General features: G+C 36.8%; 1 protein-coding gene across 2 annotated transcripts; it reads left to right on the top strand.

Annotated features, from left to right (window-relative positions):
* The first annotated feature begins 201 nt into the window (after window positions 1-201).
* On the top strand, window positions 202-20,487 carry LOC109029758 (uncharacterized). Of its 2 annotated transcripts, none has more exons than XM_072298147.1 (15): window positions 202-384; window positions 1,486-1,543; window positions 2,339-2,463; window positions 3,336-3,397; window positions 3,918-4,007; window positions 7,504-7,898; window positions 9,556-9,646; window positions 12,581-12,862; window positions 13,250-13,372; window positions 14,200-14,430; window positions 15,228-15,329; window positions 15,892-16,015; window positions 17,143-17,241; window positions 17,966-18,180; window positions 18,843-20,487. In XM_072298147.1, exons 2-15 carry the CDS (start codon window positions 1,533-1,535, stop codon window positions 19,188-19,190), a joined length of 2,298 nt encoding a protein of 765 aa, XP_072154248.1. In that variant the 5' UTR covers window positions 202-384; window positions 1,486-1,532; the 3' UTR covers window positions 19,191-20,487. The 2 variants fall into 2 exon arrangements, with proteins under 2 accessions (XP_072154248.1, XP_072154247.1); XM_072298146.1 differs by having other exon boundaries at window positions 202-498.
* Window positions 20,488-20,757: the final 270 nt, after the last annotated feature.

Genomic DNA, 20,757 nt, shown 5'->3' with positions numbered 1-20,757 from the left:
ATCCACACAGGTCAGTCATTCCCGTGGACGAGTTTTGGTACTCTACTGCGCAGTGACGTACTATTGAGTGCTTGCAATGTATTTCTTATGGGAGCACCCATTGTGACGTACTATTGAGTGCAGCTGAGTTAGGGTCGGGCGGGGAAGTGGCTTTCAAAAAGATGCGCAATGACTGACCTGTGTGGATTGGTCTTGCATGCGTCATGCGATTCGGCCTTCGGCCATGTTGCTTGAGTTACTTGAGTTTGATTTTGATTATTGATTTGGTTTGATTAATTACAACCAGAACAGATAATTTTGCTTTATCTGCCTGCCCTGCAATTTCTTTCTTGCTAACTGGTCCCGTTTCGAGTCGACGAAGACTCAGGATTTTTCCGTTTTCTAGTTTGTGCATTTCTAATACGAACTCAGCCGCAGGCATCAAATTTGTTTTCCTTCTTCACTTGCGCTCTGCTCTCGTTAATCATCCTCCACGAGCTCGTAGCTTCCATGAGCTTGGTAAGCAAAGTGATGACCAGCCTACAAAACATTTTCTCTTCCTATTCATGATTCCTTCTGTCTCGTGCATTGAGTGTAATATGTGTGAACCAAGTTAAAACCAAACGGCATTTTCTAACATATCTCATGGCCCACAGCTAGCCGCTCATGGGAGAATCGCTGGCTACGAGTGGTTTTTCGGGATTTAATCATTCAAATTGATAATTATTCTCGTTAATTTTGCCAATTTCTTTAGACTTAAGTCATAATAAATTAAGGTGACTCGATGGACGCCGTATTTTGAGTCAGATCAACATGCGATATATCGCATCGTTCGGTCCCATTTTTTCTGCATCGTTATTTTTCTCATATTTTGAGATCGCAATTCTGTTGCCAGGAGGCCAAAGAATTCACGTATTAATTTTGACAACCAAATTCAACGTATTAAAGGCGTGGTTTTTTCAGAGTCAAATATCGCATCCAAGTGCATGTTTCGATATCAGTGTTGAAGGCGATATTTTTCCTCCTTAAAAACCACGCTCTTAACACGTTGAATTTGTCTCTGAAATTTGGTAAGTGAATTCTTTAGTCTCCGAGCAACACAATTTGAGAAAAATGACGAGTAGCTGAAAACATGGAACTAATCGATGCAATATATTGCATGGCGTTCTGACACATAATATGGCGTCCATCGAATCACCTTAAATATGTAGGAAACAACCGGGCCCCCGCCAATCCCAACGCAAACGGAAACGAAAGCCTGAAAAAATTGTGACCCTTAAAATTTTTTATAACCTGGCCTTTATTTCAGGGTCTTTCCACTCTTTATGCGTCTGCTTAGATGCATGATTGATCCTTTACTGCATCCTGAATTGAAATTAGTGATGAATGTCCCTGCAATTGCTCTCTGGGAGACTTTGTCTCCCCTTAGAATGCCTAAAATATTTAAATGGTTAATGCACTCTCATGCATAATTATATTAAGAGTCAATTTTCTGTTTTGTTTCAGAGCTAGTAACTGGTGAATAAACTTCAGGACTCGAAGCACTTTGTATAATGAGCTATCGGTAAATAGCAATTATTTTCTCTTCCTACTTACATTTATTATTTAGGGATTAAGAGGCTCATGAAGCAGTATGCATCACAGTTTTATCCTTTCATGAACCCTAGTTTCCCTCGCAATTTTCAACAAATTTTAACAGAAAAAAAAGGGGTATATGTAACCATATCTGTTAAAACAGCAGATATCGAACATCCTCCATTTTTAGGGATAGTGCCTTTTAAGAATCTGCTATCCTTTAAGAGTGTTGGTACCAAGTTTCAGACCTATGGCATAATGTTTCATTAAAATTTGAATAAAAAACTGTGTTTTATCTAAAAACAGCAGATGGCATAATTAGTTGAAATAATACATTTTGAGCTAAATAATTCGTTAAAGCTCATTCATCTTCTTAAGGATCATATATATGAGCACATCACAATAGTAACACAAGTTAATAAGACCCATTGTATGGTGGTCTTTGGGAGATGGCGCCCTGTTCAATTTTTCCTCTATTTCAGAAGGCTGATAACGAGGTTTTTTTTCCCCCCCTTTTTGAAAGTTACCAAATATTTACAAGTGGGTAATATAAACCAGTGGGTTATTTGAATTCACGCATCAAGAATCATTTAATATCTTTGTTAGGAGTTAATTTCGGTAATTTTCGTTATGTGCATCGTGTTCTACGCAAAATTTTGGTTAAGAAAGATGTATCAGAATGCTGAAATTCGTACCCTATCTAGTGGTCCATACATCAAATTCTGATGTGCCATCTGGATCAGTTTCATTTGTGATGATGTAATAAACACATTCATGTTTTCAGGGGGAGAGGATCATACCGTGGCTCCAGCTCTCGAGGAGGATGGGGTGGTGAAAGCCGCGGAAGAAGTAATCGCAATGGAGGCCATTTCTTCAAAGAACCTTCATCAAGCTACAAACCATATCATGGTGTGTAGAAGTTTCTCGTAGACTTCAAGACATCTTTCTGAGAAGTATTTCAATAAGTCCTCATGAAATTAAAAACTTGGCAAATTGCAATTGCAGTTGGCATGACTCTAGATTAGATGAGATCTAAAGTCATAGTGATATTTTACGACTCTTTTGTCATCCTGAAAGTCAATAATCAAAGGGAACCAACTCTTTCTCTTCCCTTTATGCTTCAGTGGGTCAGATTCCGCATTCTATTTGAGCCATGAAAATTCTGATCGCACTTAGACTATTTCAGGGTATCAAAAAATCCTCCATCTAAGAATTTCTGAAACTCAACTGTTAACCTACCCAAGCCATGCGTCTTAATTAAACAAATACTGCTCAAAGAATAGTTTTCACATTATCAGATAAAATTAGATACAACAGCTTTGGTTTTTAAATAGTGTATTTCTCCCCGAAAATTTGTCAACAGTACCCAGGGGATATCCTCAATTACCATAAATATAATTCATCTCTTGTATCAAATTTAAGTGAAACAGGAATAAAATGCTAAATTTTGATTTTTCCATATTTCTAGTCTTGCTTCATTTTTCAAAAAGCAACTAATATTTTTGCTTGGCATTTTCAGAAAAGTTTTTAAAAGAAAAAAGGAAGAAGAAGATTAAGAAAAAAGAAAACAACTGTACAGAGAACTGTAGTACATTAAAAAATTCTTAAATCCTACCACTACTATCATCGTTAGCTACTAAAACACCTGTACCCTCTTAAAATGTGGCAGAAATTTTACAGTGTGCAAACATATGTGTGTTATTCTAATTATTCCGTCCAGCACATACAGTGGTTTATTATCTCATGTGTAATTTATTGACTTTTCTTCGCCATGTTTGCAGGGGAACGAGAAAAATTTCCAAGTTATCGCGGAGACTCGCACTATTCCTCTAGGGGTAGACAGGTAATTCTGAAATTTGTATTAAAATTTTAATTGTGGATGCCCTCTCTTGTTTTGCCCAGGGCTGATGTTTTTGCCGCCTATTCGCAAAAAGCAATTTACATTTTAGAACAATTCATAGCCCTGAAAAACTGAATAACATTTTTACATCTGAATTTAAATACGCACCCATTTCCAAACAACTTGGTGTCAAAAAGTCCAAGTTCATTTTAAGTTGTTCACATTTTTATCTCTGGAAACTTTTGTGGAACATACTTCCAACGCCATCTTTCGGACATTTTACGCAATACCCTGTCTTTGGTGGCACTAAGCCTATCATGCTGCATGTTGTCCTCAACAGAAATGCCACGTTTAACTCAAGCATCAATTCTTTGGCATTTGGCCTGTAATTGATGATAAGTTGTCAGTCATTTTCTTGAGTTTTTGCAGTAAGTCAAGTTAAAGTTTTGATTATTTATGAAAAGTTGTGTGCCTATTTCATTGATCATATATCTAATTGGTTTCTATTTATATCCTGTCACAGCATGATTCGTACACTCCAAGGCATGAACGATCTCATAGAGGACCATCTCCAGATCGGAAACGGATGCGCACAGATTCGTACACATCTGTGGTATGATTGGTTACAATTTATATGATACCCTGTCTTTCTACCTATCAGTTATTTGAGCTTGCACTTTCCCTCTTCCAATGAGAACTTTAATGTGATGTTTTCCTTTTGATGGATTCTGAACTAAAGTCCATCCAAGGGCTAGGAGATTCAACGAGTTTTTTTCAACTGTGTTCAGGAGGATTTCTCTTTGCTAAGTCTAAGAGCTATTTAATCTGACTTTTCTATACATACAATAAATTAAGTATATCTAGGCTTGATGCACGATTGTCTTCAAGTGTCTAATGACATTTTCTTGGAACGATGGAGGAAATTCTCATCCTATTCCACCACAGTGAATTTGCCATCAAAGGTACACCAAGTTGTTCAAGTGAGAAAAAAAAACATTAAGAAGTGGCCCGAATACTGTATGTAGCAAGGTGGAGAAATGGTGCTGGGTCCATACCATTTCGCAAGGAAATCAAAGCCAAGAAGTTCCATAAATTATAATTAGAGTAAAAAATAAATTTTTTTAACTCTAATGAGTACCAGTACAAAACTGAGGGGGGGGGGGGGGGGAGTGTTCAGCTCAAGCAGTTTGCATTGGAATATTAAGTTGGAGTCACGGCGAGAGATATACACCAGTTTGGGTCTTTTTAGGCCTCATCTGTAGATCACACTTGTCAGTGAACCCAACTTAACATGTCGCAAAATCCAAGATGGCATTAAAACGCCGTCATGGATATGACCTGAGGCATGACACAAAAGTGTGATCCTTGCGGTTTCTACCATCACTGCTGAACAACTCTCAGAACAAAACAATGGTGTGGACAAAATGAAAAACAACTTAATCAGCAAAAATATACTCAATAAAAGAACAATTTAATTGGGGGAAAAGGCTGTAAAAAAAGAACAAAGGATAAACAAAACCTGGAACGTTTCAAAATAGTTACAATTTCATTTTCAATCGGAAAATAAATAAAAAATAAAAACGAGCTGTCGCTATGCTGTTATCAGTCTCGGTCTCGCAATAACAGCGTAGCGATGGCTCGTTTTTATTTTGATTTATTTTCCGGTTGAAAATGAAATTGTAACCATTTTGAAACGTTCCTCGTTTTGTTTATCCTTTGTTCTTTTTTTGCAGCCTTTTCCCCATTTTAAGTTGGTCTATTATTAATGGTGTGGACTCAGCACCATTTCTCCCTTGACACTTTGACAACCCTTGGTTCATAAATTAAACAATTATTGGAGGAGATATGACAAAATGATCTAATCTGCTGAAATACATGCGTTTAAACTGGGAAAGCCGCCAGATGACGTCACTAGGCGGCGCATTTTCTCACTTTCAAATCCATTTTTATACTATTCCCCATAGTCAAAAAAATTATTAAAAATACTGCAAAGTCAGCTCTTTAGGCACTCTCGGATGAAGCAATAAAAAATTTGCATGCAATCTCTCCATTGATCGAGGTGAGGGTAGGTAACAAGGATATAGGCAGGAAAAATTAATAACATCGACTGTCTCAGTGCTAGTGAGAGTATTAGGTACTCTAGTAACCACTGAGTTACCACGGCAAAGAGTGACACTGTGCTTCTCCTTCACACATGTCAATGAATAGAAGTCATGGGAAGATGTAGTGGAGGAAGAATATTGTACTAAAACTAGATACTTAAGAATTAAAGAAAAAAACAAACAAGATTCTCTAGATCACTCATCATGAAATCACCAACAGTGTACAAATGGGCATAAAAACTAGATTGGCCAATCTTGCTCCTTTGACTTTTTTTTATTCATGCTGACAGTCTCCTAGTGGGAGTTGACAGTATTTGACTTTTGAATTTCCTAATTTTTCCTAATGCCTCATGTTTGATTTCTGAACGGATAAATACAGTTGTAGCCAATTTAAGATGCCCATCTATCATCATAACAAGTTATTGCAGTTGAATTTTAGGCTTGCTTCTAGTTGTTTTTGAGTTTTATGAATTATATATTTCATTTATTGCTCATGGATCTTCTTCAAGTGGTGCATTGGCTTGACTCAAAACATCATGGAGTAGTTTGATAGCTGTATACCAGTGACTTTAGAGGAAGATTATTAATTTATCAGATAAAAAACTTGCAGCCAAGTCATATGCTAATTGCTAAAATATATTCCAAGAAAAAGACCGAAACAAGGGTAAAATGGCTGGCTGAACTCGACTGTATTAAACGGTTCTATTTTTCAAACATGTTGAGAAGTACTTTTGCCTTCTGATACTGAAAACACAAATCTTCATTTAGCCTATTTGGTTGGAACTGGTCCTATACCCTTAAAAGACAAGTGTATAACCTCCATGCATACCAAGAGGGCCTATAAATTGCTGATAAATTAAGCTCATAAACACCCCTTTCAAACTACTTTCACATGATTCTTGCTGAATACTCCAAAAAAATCCACCCACCCCAGAAAAATGAAATCTAACTGCTGATGTGATCAATCACAATGGAAAAATAGCAAGGAAGCTTGTGATAAATTTCGAACTTTGGACTTGCAGCAATGAGCTGAAAGTTTCAGTTTTACATTTTCCATGTTTTTTTCAAGAACAGTGCTGTTAAAGAAAACGAGAAAATTAAGTGAATGATTATGGCTACACCTTGCCAAAATGATTTTTCCTCTTTTCTTTTAAACCCCAATAACAGGATTTCATTGTCCTTAATTATCATGGAGTCGCAACTCAAAAATGAATATCCAGATTTTTCTGAAGAATCCTGTAAAAGAAAATCATTTAAAGAAAAAAGTATTATTTCATTCAAATATGATCCTTTGCAACATTTATGAATCTAACTTGAACAGTACTGACATTCCGTTGATTAACCTTGCCAAGCCTAGTCAAAATACCCAAAGCAAGAGGGAGATATGCCCTCACAGCTAGTGAACTCTATTCCCACAGGTAGAGGCAAAAATTAATTCCATACGGAATCTTTTATGTGTAACCCTTAAAATTTTAAACGTTTATGTGTACTTCATTCCTGAAAGTTGTACTGGTTTTTAACCTATTTTGATATTAATAGTATCTGTGCAGATGCACCTTTTAGGTGTATTATTTGATCCCTGACAGATATAGACACTCACGAGTTGATCATTCATTTGCTTGTTTGAAAAAGATAGAACAAGATGAAATACAACACAAATCTCATGTGTTCTCAGTATCGACAAAACAATGAAAATGGCCAAGGTCAAAAGACAAACCTTTTGACCAGGAACTGATGAAAAAATCAATTGATCAATTTTAGATTGACCTAGATCCAATGAGAAAGCTCTTCAAGAACATTCCGAGACTCAGAATGCTTGAAGTACCTATCTTGCAAACTTGAGGTAAGTTGAAAGTCTGCAGTGTGACTCTCAAACCTCATGTCACTCTGCCAAAACTGATCTTAATTCACTGAAACGAAAATAATCTGACACTGTTCCTCTTTAAAATCTTTCTGCGAGTTCTTGGAGAAAGACAATTATTATTATTTTTGATTTCTGATGCACAGGGAAGTTCCCATAGCAGAGACTATGATAGTTATGGTGGAAGATATGGAGAATCCTCTTCCAACGACAGAATGGTATTCAGAGAAGAAAGGCGAAGTTTGCGTGGTGACCGTAGGTCATCAGAGTATCCAGTGCATCGAAAGTCTGGACCTCCGTCTCACACAGAGACCTCACCAAGATTCACATCGCCGCGGGGTGGAAGAGGCTCTAGAGGAAGTTATCGTGGACGTTCTTCCAGTTTCCGAGGCTCAGTGCGACCATCTTACACCAAGCCCATTAGCACCCCCAGGTCATCTTCCACTGTTATGAGAAGATATCGCCCTGAGTATTCGACTCGTGGAAGGTCAGCGTTGCTAAAAAAAAGAAAAGAATTGGAAATCATTCAGAAGTACAAAAGGTAATACGGTACTTGTAATGTTGTCTTGATTTGAAGCAGAATGCTTGTTACCATTAAAAAACGACCTATTGTTGTGTTCGCCTTCAATCTGGAATGGATTTTGATCAAAGACGAAAGCACGGTGATACAGTTTGTTATCTGCTGTGAATTGATGGAATCAGAGATTCAGAACATCGTTAAATGGTCCAGGTCCTGTCTTGGACCTGCAATCAACTGTCTGTGCTCCCTGTCATCTGCCATTTCTGCTTCGTTCCCACTCCTGAAATTGCCATTAACTTTAAATTTTGGATCCTAGAGGAACTTAACAAGTGCTGTTCTGAAGGCTGACAATGTTAATTGAAAAAACGCTTCTCTTGACGATTAAATCTCACGATCAAGATAAATTCCTGCAATTTTAAAAAGATAGACAGATCATATTGTATGCTATGCACACCAGACAGAACCTCTTTATTTGAACAAATTATCATACCCACTTGAAATATATCTGTCGCTCAGAAAATCCTGTCAGTCGGGACTAGGTCAGCACAGCAGGTTGGTTAAAATCTCGTCAACTCTTTCACAGTATCACATCGGAAATTATGAAGGTACTTTTGCTTACACAATCAAATTGATGTTGCAACACAACAACACAGACTTAAGTCATTAATTAGAATCAAAAGAGAATAAAAGTTTTTACCTGTTCCATGCTCGCGCTATCTTAAACATCGCAGAATTGAGAATTTAATCGAGCTCTGCATAAAAAATTTGACCAATACAAATCATGGCAACGTGGTGTTTTCCTTGCTCCAACATACTTCTGAACGTGTTTGCTGACTGAACTAAGAACATGACAGAACTGTGCAATTGTTACGAAATCTACGGGCTCCCAGCTACACAAATACTCAGTCGCACCTCAAACTTGATAACTTGGCTCAAGAATCTTCGCTCCTAGTAAAATGCATCCTTCAACAAATTTCAGATTTACAGAGGCCTCAAGGACCTGTCATTTGATGCAACTCAAAAGTCAGGATGAAGAAACATCAAATTATTAGAAAAAAAAATGTCAAGGAAGTTAAAAACTGTAAAAGAACCTCGTAGAACTGACCACTAATGTCACTGATTTTTAAACAAATTTTAAGCTCCAAGCATTAAATTAATCAATATAACCATTTATTTAGCAAAAAAATTATTTCTTGAATAGCAAGCATCAAAGAGATCTTGTAGAACCCTTTTGAAAGCTGTATCAAAGCTGAATCAGATGTAATTCCTGATAGTATTCAAGCATTTATCCACTCAAAAAAGCACGTTTAATCTTCCTCTGCGATGTCTTGTCACATTTTTAACATGCTCCATGCTGCAACAAGTAAATGACCCATGAAGAAAGATGCAACCTCTATGTTCTTTCTGTTCTATTTTGTTGCTATATTTTATGGTAGTAGCTCTGCTAGACAGGTTTTGAAATGTTGACTGTCCAATGCTACTTCAAATATGAAACAAAAAAATCATACATTAGCACAAGTTTTTAAGTATGAGATAAGAAATTATGGCTTATCCTTGTCGCTTAGAAAAAAGGGAAAAAAAGTCGGCATAGCCATCAAATTAACTTATAAATTTTGCCATTTTTTTACTTTTCTTGTATCTTCTTTTAACACAATTTATCCTGATGATGATGATTCAGACTTAAGCTGCAGCGTTTGAGGCTACGGAAGGCTTTTCTTGCCAAAAAAACCTTGGGAAGCAAAGGAGATGATTCCAACGAAGAAGGGAAGGTATGCTGCATCTTTTAACTTGTATTTTATATCTTTTAAGAAACTGTGATTGTGGTGCTTGGGCCCTCAAGAAAGAAATTAGTTCAGTTGTCACGGTAAAATTTTTCGTAGTAGTCTTGAAAAAGAATGACTCGAAATGTACAAATCTATCTTTTTGGTTTTGTTGGAGATGAAATAGTGAGGTCAAACTCACTGAGGTGGCTTCAATTGTACATTCAAAATTTTCTGAGAAACTTCAGGAACAATGTTCCATATTTGTTGAAATTTACTATACCAATGAGCTTGTTCAGTAATGTTTAATCCCTGCATTTCTGAAAAGTAGAGAGTGCACGGAGTTCACAGGAATTTTTCCGATTTTTTTAAACAATATTAACCCATGAAAAACAAGCTAAAAGTTGCTTATTTTAGGCTTCCATTTAAATGTCGGCGTCGGTGGGTCACCAAAAATGGCCGCTGCGGCCGCCCGTCGGAGAATGGCCACACTCGATGAGTTACCCACTGCAGCGTCCGCACATGATGTTCTATAGTCTTTGTGCGGCTATACGACGCTGCAGAGTTAATTCAACGAGTGTGGCCAATCTCCAACGGGCGGCCCTAGGGTGCGTCAAAAAAAATGAAAGTCTGAAATGTTCCGCTCCCCAGGCGGCAATCGATGACGTTTGGTAAAAAAACATGTTTGCCAAAATTTGGGCCAATTTCAACCATTTTAAATGGTGCCAAAGGTCAATTTTGTGATGAAATTATGATATTTTGGTTTAGACCTCGATTTCGTACAAAAAACTCGATTTTACGCTGAAATCGTGCGTTTACGAGAAAAATGCCAAAGAACTCGACTTGTAGAGGATGAAATTTTACACTAGGGGGACGTCTTTGTAACCGATAAAAATCAAATTGAACTAGAAAAACTCAACTCGGTATTTATTTTTTTGGTCCTCAGAATTTCCGAGGTCTTACAAAGTAGAGGTTTAAAAGACTAATTTTTCACGAAAATTAGTCGAAAGAGGGTATAAATGAACTGTAGGCAAGTGTTGAGGATGCAAATGTCATCAGAACTTCCTCAGTTTCAAAAAAAGTTCCAAAAATTTTGCACAATCCTCCAAAATCTTCCTCGGCTCGAGAAGCGGGATCGTGCTATAATAGTAAGGGGAAAGTGCGGTTTGACCGGGAAAAATTGCGTAACAAACTTTCCCTATGTAATCGTCATCAGTAGGTCCCCCTGAACAACTTCCTAAAAGTTAAAAATGGCCCGACCCCGGAACACCCCTCAAAAAAGTTAAAATTGAAAATGGCGGCCGTAATAAGAGGGTCCGGGAAATCGGTATTTTAAAATGCTCATTCTGTCTCATCATGTTAGGTATCATTTCCTATGTAATTTTGGTCGTAGATTTCATAAATGAATTCCGCAAGGCCCCTTCTGAGCTTACGTTTCTCTCGGTAGTCGTATGTTTCCTTTAATTTCCTTTATTAAATACGTTTATAACATCAAATTTAAGTTTCTTGGCCATAAATACATGAAAATAATGACACTTCACATTCCTTGTTCCTTCGGTGAATATTTAAAAAAATGCAACCTCCTGCCTTTCACATTTGGCCGCCATCTTTGATTTGGAGCGCCTTCTTTGGCCGGAGGACCTTGTGGAATTGCTTAATGAAATTTACGACCAAAATTACATAGGAAATGATACCTAACATGATGAGACAGAATGAGCATTTTAAAATACCGATTTCCCGGACCCTCTTATTACGGCCGCCATTTTCAATTTTAACTTTTTTGAGGGGTGTTCCGGGGTCGGGCCATTTTTAACTTTTAGGAAGTTGTTCAGGGGGACCTACTGATGACGATTACATAGGGAAAGTTTGTTACGCAATTTTTCCCGGTCAAACCGCACTTTCCCCTTACTATTATAGCACGATCCTGCTTCTCGAGCCGAGGAAGATTTTGGAGGATTGTGCAAAATTTTTGGAACTTTTTTTGAAACTGAGGAAGTTCTGATGACATTTGCATCCTCAACACTTGCCTACAGTTCATTTATACCCTCTTTCGACTAATTTTCGTGAAAAATTAGTCTTTTAAACCTCTACTTTGTAAGACCTCGGAAATTCTGAGGACCAAAAAAATAAATACCGAGTTGAGTTTTTCTAGTTCAATTTGATTTTTATCGGTTACAAAGACGTCCCCCTAGTGTAAAATTTCATCCTCTACAAGTCGAGTTCTTTGGCATTTTTCTCGTAAACGCACGATTTCAGCGTAAAATCGAGTTTTTTGTACGAAATCGAGGTCTAAACCAAAATATCATAATTTCATCACAAAATTGACCTTTGGCACCATTTAAAATGGTTGAAATTGGCCCAAATTTTGGCAAACATGTTTTTTTACCAAACGTCATCGATTGCCGCCTGGGGAGCGGAACATTTCAGACTTTCATTTTTTTTGACGCACCCTAGGGCGGCCCGCCGACGCGCGTGTAAGTGGGAGCCCAAAATACGCGACTTTGAGCTCGTTTTTCGTGGGTTAATATTGTTCAAAAAAATCGGGGAAAAACTCCTGTAGACTCTGCACTTTCTAGTTTTCAGAAACGCAGAACTTAAACTTTACAAAACAAGCTCATTGATCACTATTGAACTCGCAGGCTTGAACCATGGAAATTGTATCTAGAGTATCAATGAAGTTCATTTTTAGCTAATTTTCAGGTTTCAAAAGATTTTAAGTTTTCTTTTGAGTGAAAGACACACGTGAAGACTGGCATGATCCAGAATTTTTGTTTTTCTCTAGTGAAGGCTAAACTTGAGTCTGACACTTGGAAGTTGCACTCTTTCAGAAGTCTTGCAAAGCCTTTCAAAATAATTATTCATTTCCACTTTTCAACTTCTTACTGAATGGCTTAAAGTTTTCGGTTTTTCTCTAATTTTCACAACACATGGTTTTCATAATAGGAAGAAGCAGAAGAAGATGCAGATGAAAACGAGGAAATAGAGGAAGAAATTGAGGAAGAAGTTGAAGAAGAAGTCGAGGAAGAAGCAAAAGAAGAAGAAATAGAAACGGAAACAACTGATAAAGACAAAGAAAAAGAAAAAGATGATGAAGGAGAAGAAAAACCGAAACCCAAAGTAAAAAAAGTTGTGAAGAAAATCGTCAAAAAAGTAGTAAAGAAGCCTGCTAAAGCACCCACAGCTAACGGTCCAGTCAAGAAAGAAGGAGCATCAGAAAAATCTAGTGTAAGTTACTTTAGTGGCTCTGTAGCATACCAAATTCAAGATAGTTGCAGGGTCATCCTATGTTTATTCTTGCAATTGACTTGGATGATGTATTTAAATCTAAAAATGTATAACATTGGATTTACAAAAATCATGATTTATAATATTAACTAATTGAGATGATAGGTTTTTTTTTTTTAACAATGTAGTTTAATGCTATCCAGTGCAGGAATCGTTCAATCACTAATTTAGCATTGAGCAGTCTTGGGAGAAAAACAAAGGGATTACATTTTATCCACCATAATTCTCAAATAGTTAATCAGACTTTCAATTTTTATTGTTTTTGTGATATCATCAAAGAATTTGTGATCATTCATCTAATTCATATGCATTGATGTAATTTTTCAGAAGGATGCACCTGCGGAAAAAAAGGTCACAAAAGAAAGCAGCCCAGTCAGGAAGACTGCCACAGGGCGGCCATTTATTCGCCTAGAATGTCCTCAGTGCAAGGATCGCTATGTTACCTTCCGCGTAAGATTTGCCCAGAGTTTCTGCCTGTCTAAACATAACCAGATTTTTCATTCTTTACTTTTTACACCTTTCCATTCTAACTCATAACAGAAAATTTTCTAATCATCAGCTTAGTAAAATCCTTTTCTTTGACTTTTTGACTTTGATTTAGGTTTCAGCCCAGACTTTAACCCATTCACTTACTACTAATTAATTTTGGCCAAATTACGTAACAATCAGTAGCTTTGAGCAATTCAAACTAATCCGAAAACTTTCTCTCGGTTAAAAATCATTACATCAAACATTTACATTAGGTTTTCTGAAGAAACGGGAAAAAAAATTGGTAATAATGCTTTTATATCTTTAATTAATCACTGTCCAAATCACGAATATTTTAAAATGAACAAAAATCTGAAAAATGTAAGATTATATTATGTTAAACTATACAATAGCACAAAAATATTTTTAAAAATCAATAAATTACGGTACGAAGTAAGTTTTAGGATGGTCACACTACTCATATCAACATTGAAGAGAACGTGATGTACTGTGAAAAAATCAAGGTATTGTTAACATTGATGCCAAGTTGACTGACAGCTCGGAGCAGTGGCTTTAAGTCAATGGCTTCGCTGAAGAAAAAAACCAAAAAAAGTCATTCTCATTAATTATATCCAGATCAGTCTTTCTAGTGGTGAATGTATTAAAAAATGTTGTTAAGTTTGACTAGTGGGTCAGTTGCCCACACAAGAAATAGCAATCTGAGAATTTTTAAACGAGTGTAGTAACACCAAATTCACATTGAGCTAATCAGCAGTGTCTACAGTACACCCCTTCTGGGCTTTTTTCAGGATTATGAAGATCATCTGCGCTCTGGCAAGCACAAATCAGCGATGCGCAACAGGTCCATGGAATTGAAAAAGAAGCTTGCTCGAATTCGCCTGCAACAACGGGACGAGCAGCGTGAAATCGATGAGAAACTGGCTGCGGAAGGAGAAACCTTCAAAACTATGTTTTGTGAAACTTGCAAACTCATCTTCAAGCAGAGGAGGATGGATCATAATGATTCAGATAACCACAAGGTACAGCCTCATTTTATAGGATCATTCTATATTTCTTTATCAGTAAGAATTTCCAACCAGTATAGTAACAAGTATTTTTATGAATTTTACCTAACTTTTAAATTGTGTTTGGAATAGAACTCTAACTTTTGATATTAAGTGGTATTGAATCTCTTTTGGTTGCAGCATTATGGGGAAAAGTCGGATTATTGGGAATTAGCTGACAGGGAGCTGGATAATGCTCTGTCTTTGGCATGTCCTGAAACATTACATTATTTTCCATGGAAGTAACTGTGATACGCAGAGTTTCTAACGGTTCGGAAAACCTGGAAAGTCAGGGAATTAAGCAAATTGCATGCCAGTTCTACAACTTTAGCCAACGCCATCCAAGAGAAATCCTAACGCCTTTTCCTCTAATTTGAATCTCTAGCAGTGGTGTCCATAGTTTATCCAAAGTCAGTGCAATTATTAGATAAAAAACATAAGTGGACGTTTCAATTGAAGGTCAGGGAAAGTCAGAGAATCGAATAATGAAATAATGATGAAAACTCTGGGTATGTCTTCAATGTTTTGCCATTAATATGTCCCTTGGCCCTTCAGATCTTTCCATCCTTCCTTACAAGCTGTAATTTCCCAAAAGAGGTAAAGTCTAGATAATGAGAGACCTCCGATATCTTCGATTTAATATTGCACCTTTCACATTTTACCATCACCCGGAGCTCTTACTTTTCTGTGGACAAATATTCAATTTAATTCCTATAGGAATCTTGTCATAAAATTTTTTGGCAGTTTGATCAGGCTCCTTTTAATTGTTTCAGAAAACAAAAATCCTGTTGAATCCCTACTGCAAGTGTTGCCGTATTCGGTTCCTGAGTCCCATGGCGTTTGAAGCTCATATTGCCTCACTCGACCACATCCAGGTGAGCTTTTTTCATTTCAATTTGTGTAGTTATCAAAGATAGCTGTAAACGTGTCCCTTGCCTAGCTGGGGGTAATGATTATTTTTTGTTGGTTGCTCAGAGCCAAATGGTCTCGATTGCCATTTTTCTCTGCATCATGTTTTCATCGAACTGCTGAGAGGTAATAATACTAACTGCGAGATTACTGCGGTACTGATTGGGAGACGCAGGTGATAGAAACATCTGAAAAAAGGTGGAATTGTCATGGTAATCTCTGTTGACATTCGTTTACAACCACTTTTTTTTGGTTTTTGAGCCTTTGCTAAAATGAATAGGCGCGGAACTTTTTAACAACGACCAGCTAATGTGAAAATCAGGAGATCTAAGTCCATCCTCGGACGCAGTTAGCATTGTAAGTGGCAGTGTGTAGAATCAAACACTGACGGAAGTTTACTAAGTACAGAATTTTTTCTCTCATTTAAAGGTTTGTTTAGATTATAGGCATCTTTTTCATTCTTATAAGCAGTTTTTTCATTCTATTCACTCCTATTTTCAATTTGTTTGTTTTCCTTTTTTCTATTAGCACAAAGCACGGTCTGAAGCATACGAAGAAAAAATGAAGCAGAAGAAAGCGAAAGAACAAGAGGAAGGCAAGGCTGTTAATATGGATAACTTCATGGTCCTTGACTCTGTTGGTTCAGGGGATGGTAAGTCATCAACAGCCTTTATCTTTAGAAATGCCCCTAGACCCAAGCTCAGTATTTCACCAGCAGTTTGACCAGACACGGTTCGTTTGAACCAAAGTTAAATGAAAAGTCGATGCACTATTTTTTAATACATTTTAAAGAATATTGAAAGGTAAACTCAAATATTAAATGCATCTTTATTGCGACATTTCAGAGTTTCTGCTTGTATATTTTTCTACTTTCTTTATTTATAGACGAACCATATAGGAAAGATTTGAGAGAATTACTTCCACTGAATTTTAATGTCATTGTAAAAAAAAACGAATGAAGTTTTCCTTGAAATTCTGCAAAATTCTCGGCCGTAAAAAATAATAGAAGGAAATCTGCAACGTTGCAATAAGCGATTGTGCAATTTTCGAGTTTGGTCATCGGTATTCTACTTTGGGTCCAATCCACCGACTCAAACTAGCAAGACATTCATATCAATTTGAGCGCATGCATATGCATAGGTGTAAATGGTTTTTTATGGAAGGGGGCGGGGGGAGCGATGGGCGGGGGGGGGTGAAGGAAGATTAAGGCCTTGTCCTACCCTCAATGCCCCCGCAACTTCAAAAAACAAAGAGTACAGCCATAATTATTGGATATTTGCTCCGTAATCAGCAATTTTCAGCCGATTCAGGGCTAAAAACCTTTAAATCGGCCTTATTTTCCGAGAGCTCGACAGAATATTTTCGTTTTGGTCTTAAAGTAATGTATTTACATCATACTTCAAGGTTCTGAAGAGAAATCATGAGTGCATCTACTTTTCATTTAACTTTGGTTCAAACGAACCGTGCAGAGGTGATAGAATTGGGCCTTAAGATACTATAGTATTGCTTAGTTACATGGCAACCCAACAAATAGTGCTTGCAGCTTGCTGAAAGCTTCCAAACCACAGCTTACCTAACCGTTGGTCCTTAAGAACCGGAATGAAAGTCAACATGTCAGTACCTTCGGATTTAAAGATCTTTTCCGGTGAAAGAAAACAGATACACTATTGAAGTAGTGTGTATGCCACTTTGATTTAAATAAAATTTTGATCATAATCTCAACTTGATAAATACTGCTTCTGAAAGAGCTCATAAAGTATTGGAAATTGCTTGTTTCAGAATCTGGTGATGATACAGAAGAGAAAACCGAAAATAAAGATGGAACTACAGAAGAGGGTAAAGAGGTGAAAAAGAAGAAATCTAAACCCATCAATCTTGGTAAGTATTCAATGTAGATTAAGATATCATTCCAAGCACTGTGAACCAAGACAAGAAGGTTATGCGACGGGCTGTTTCAACGAGTATTCATTTTTCAAAAATGATAACATACTGACAAATTATAACATGATTTACTTAGAAACAATAAAAAGTTTTCGGACAGGGTGTTCACAAGTCTTAAAAACAGGGAACAGGATAAAGTTGGGGAATTTTATCGAAAGAGACTGAAAAATTTTAAAAAAATCTTGAAACATGAAATCTGAAAAAAGGTCAGGGTTGTCCATAAATCAAACTAAGCCACAATCTGGCTTGGGGCTCAGAGCTCTAGCAGTTACATTCCCAAAAGTAAAAAGAGGAATCATTTTTAATAAAACTCGCAATTTTAGTTAATTGAACGATTAATGTCTGAAGACAAAATGTTCTGCTTTGCTCACTTGTTTCTGTCTTTTGCAGTGAAATCGATGTCAAGCATTTTTCATTTTCAGTTCTAACTTCTACACATTTGAATTGTTGATGCAAAAAGTAAGGGGATTTTGATTATTTCAATCAGGAAAAGCCTGGAAAATCCTGTCCAATCAGTAGACACCCTGCAGGAAATCTGCAACGCTGGTTTCATAGTTCTACCATCTTAAATAGTATGATCTAAGTATGCGGAAATGTTGACTTGAAAGTAGGACTAGTGGTGTTTTATCCATGTATTCAGCACATTATTGGTTTCTTGCAGGAAGTGAATTCTGCAGAAAAATTGAGGTCTACTACTGTGAGTTGTGCAGGATGCAAGTTCCGAGGTCTACCACCCTGGAAATGGCCCTTGCTTTACACTGTCGCAATCGTTTGCATTTGAAGAAGTTCATCCGAGCTCGAGATGACAAAGCCTTGCGCAAGAAAGCCGAAAAGATTCATCGGGAAAAAGAAGAAAGTGAGAAGAAAGAAAAGAAGGTAAGAATTTTGCATTTGCCTGTCAGATGATACTTTTAATTCATGAGGATATTTTGTTCTCACCAAAGAGTAGCAACTTGGCTGCCAGAAAATGCATATCTGCCCCCAAAATTTTCTGTCCAGTAAATTTGTCTCGCAGTATGCTCTTATCAGGGTGGCAAGTACCAGAAAAGTTAGTCAGTTTTACGCTAAGTACTGAAATTTCAAGGAGGGGGTAGGAAACTTTGCTGCCAAATCTTTGAATTGTTTTCCTCCAGTTGAAATATCCTAAATATACTTAACTGTTCCAATCAATAAACAAAAATCACAACTCGAAAATCTAACAGTCTGGAGTCACTGTATTAAAGCATAGTCTCTCCTGCAAAGTTTTCAAATGAGCATCTTGAACAGTTTCCAAGTCTTCAACCAATATCAAGAGCAATAACTTTTTTCTTATTTTTTTCCTTTGACTTTTGACTTTTCATCCTCACAAATGTTCCGTCATCCCTCATTTTATAGGCCCTTTCCTCATTTTCACATCAAGCACTTTCTGTCCCCATAGAAGTTACTTCATCCAATAGTCATTTGCAGAGAAGAAGTAAACCACTGCCAACCTTCGGACTCAAGCTCTACCCTCTTTTTAACCAAAAAACCATCTAACTTGAAACTTTGTCATTTTCTAGGTTGTCGAAGTGAAGAAAGAGAAAATGGATGGTGAAATAAGTGAAAACATCTCTGTGGAAGAGAGACCTATCAAGCAAGAAGAGGAATGCGACTCTGAAGCTGAAGGAAAGTTCTGGAAAGAGATAGAATCGGACCTACCAGATATCTCGGATGACGTCGAAAACAAATCCTCTGATGATGAGGATGGTTCCAACAGCCGATACGACCGCTTCAATACCAACAATGATGACAAGCCACTCAAAACTGATTCTTGCACTGTGGATGAGAAAGAAACAACAGAGGAGGCGGCTGTAGAGGAGGAGGAAGAGACTAAAGAAGAAACCGAATCAAAGGAAGTTGAGACATAGAATTAGTTAAAGCTTGTAAATTATCTCAGTCTGTTTAACGGACTCAGGTTTATTTTGTCAGGGCTTATATTTAAGGCTTGAAGAAGTTCAGTGTGAACTTTTTTTGCATGAATCACTTGCATGATAGAATTTTTTATCTAAGGAGTGAAACAATTTTAAGAAATAAGTCTATAATCGTCAAAACAACTTAATTTTTTTTAGTAAATCATACATTTTAAGACTGAAACAGTGATTTATCATTGATCTCTGGATCGCCGTTGGAATTAAAACAAATAGTTAATTCTCAATAAAATAAAAAAAATGAAAAATCTGAATATATTCTGAAATAATTTTTGACCAAGGGATGCAATATTATCAAGTCAATGGCTCCGAGGTAATTTATTCTATGATCTGTGTAAAATTTAATTTACTTCAGTGTTGCAATTCTAAATGTTTATTTTAATTTAAATCCAGGAAATTAGAAAACAAGAAGAAAAGAGAATGTACCTCGAAATTCAGACCAGTAACTAACTCCATCTGATAATACTTCTCATTTGAACACTCTTTGACAAAAATCAGGGAAATGTTGGAGTACTTTTAAGAATGGTGAAGGTAGTTAGAGAATTTCTACGGCAATCTGGATGACTCTTTGAGGAATCTCTGGAGGAGTCCCTCTTAAACCAGGCATGTGTCTCAAATCCTGCTTTAAAATACACGTCTCTCTGTTCAATGTTTAAAAGTGAGCAGAAAAAATCTGATTATTTGAAGGCATTACTTTCTATCAAAAGCAAAAAATTATGTTCAGACAACAAGTAGGTATTCTACTCGTCTCAGCATATGTCGCTGGCAAGATCAACAATTAAGCAATGTTGAAGCTTTCTTAGAACAAAAATAGATGTTTTTGCAGTCTCAAGAAAGCATTCTTGTGGTTTTGACCCTCCTTAGTTCCTGAAACTGACAAAATAAGTACCAATACTTAACTTTATTGTGGATATTTTAGTTGCGACAGTGTTTTGTCCTGATTACCTTTTTTTTTAGCTTAGAAGCACAATTTTGTAGATAGGAAAAGGTAAGATGCCTAATTTAGCCATGTTTGATCATATTTTGGGTGCGCCCAGCCAATCTCCTGCTTGAACAAGTTCAGCTCTAGAAGTCACTTAATGACCTTAAATTAATCCATGTTGATTTACTTACTGAAGCCTCATTTACATTATAAGCTGTATGTTTTATTTTACCATGAGACTGTTTCATCTCTTCATAATCTTTATATCTCTCCTGTATTCATTACAATTGGAGAATAAAATAAGTTTCCCTGTCACTTGAGTATTTGCATCTATTCACTTCCTGCCTCAGTATGTCCTGTCATTCGTGAAATCAGCTAACTTGAACGTCTTTGAACCGAAAGAAATTAAGAGATTTGAATTGACTTGTCTTTGCCAAAGCACTGTAATGTGAAGTCAGGAGGTACAATGCTAGAACAAGTTCAATCATCTCTCCGTACAATTAAGTCCCTGGTTGAAATCTGGCAGGTGCTCATGAGACCCTGTTAAGTTTTAAGCAAAGATCATTAATTTTAACTCCAAAGTGT

Source organism: Bemisia tabaci, chromosome 3 (assembly GCF_918797505.1).
Source record: "Bemisia tabaci chromosome 3, PGI_BMITA_v3".
In the NCBI taxonomy this organism is placed as follows: domain Eukaryota; kingdom Metazoa; phylum Arthropoda; class Insecta; order Hemiptera; family Aleyrodidae; genus Bemisia; species Bemisia tabaci.
Note: the sequence above shows the minus strand (reverse complement) of the source record. Positions and strands in the feature narration are given on the sequence as shown.

Excerpts from the sequence above, each read along its gene's own strand:
- LOC109029758 (XM_072298147.1), top strand. Across the intron at positions 4,008-7,503 it reads CAGATTCGTACACATCTGTG|GGAAGTTCCCATAGCAGAGA; the intron begins GTATGATTGGTT and ends TCTGATGCACAG. Across the intron at positions 9,647-12,580 it reads ATTCCAACGAAGAAGGGAAG|GAAGAAGCAGAAGAAGATGC; the intron begins GTATGCTGCATC and ends TTTTCATAATAG.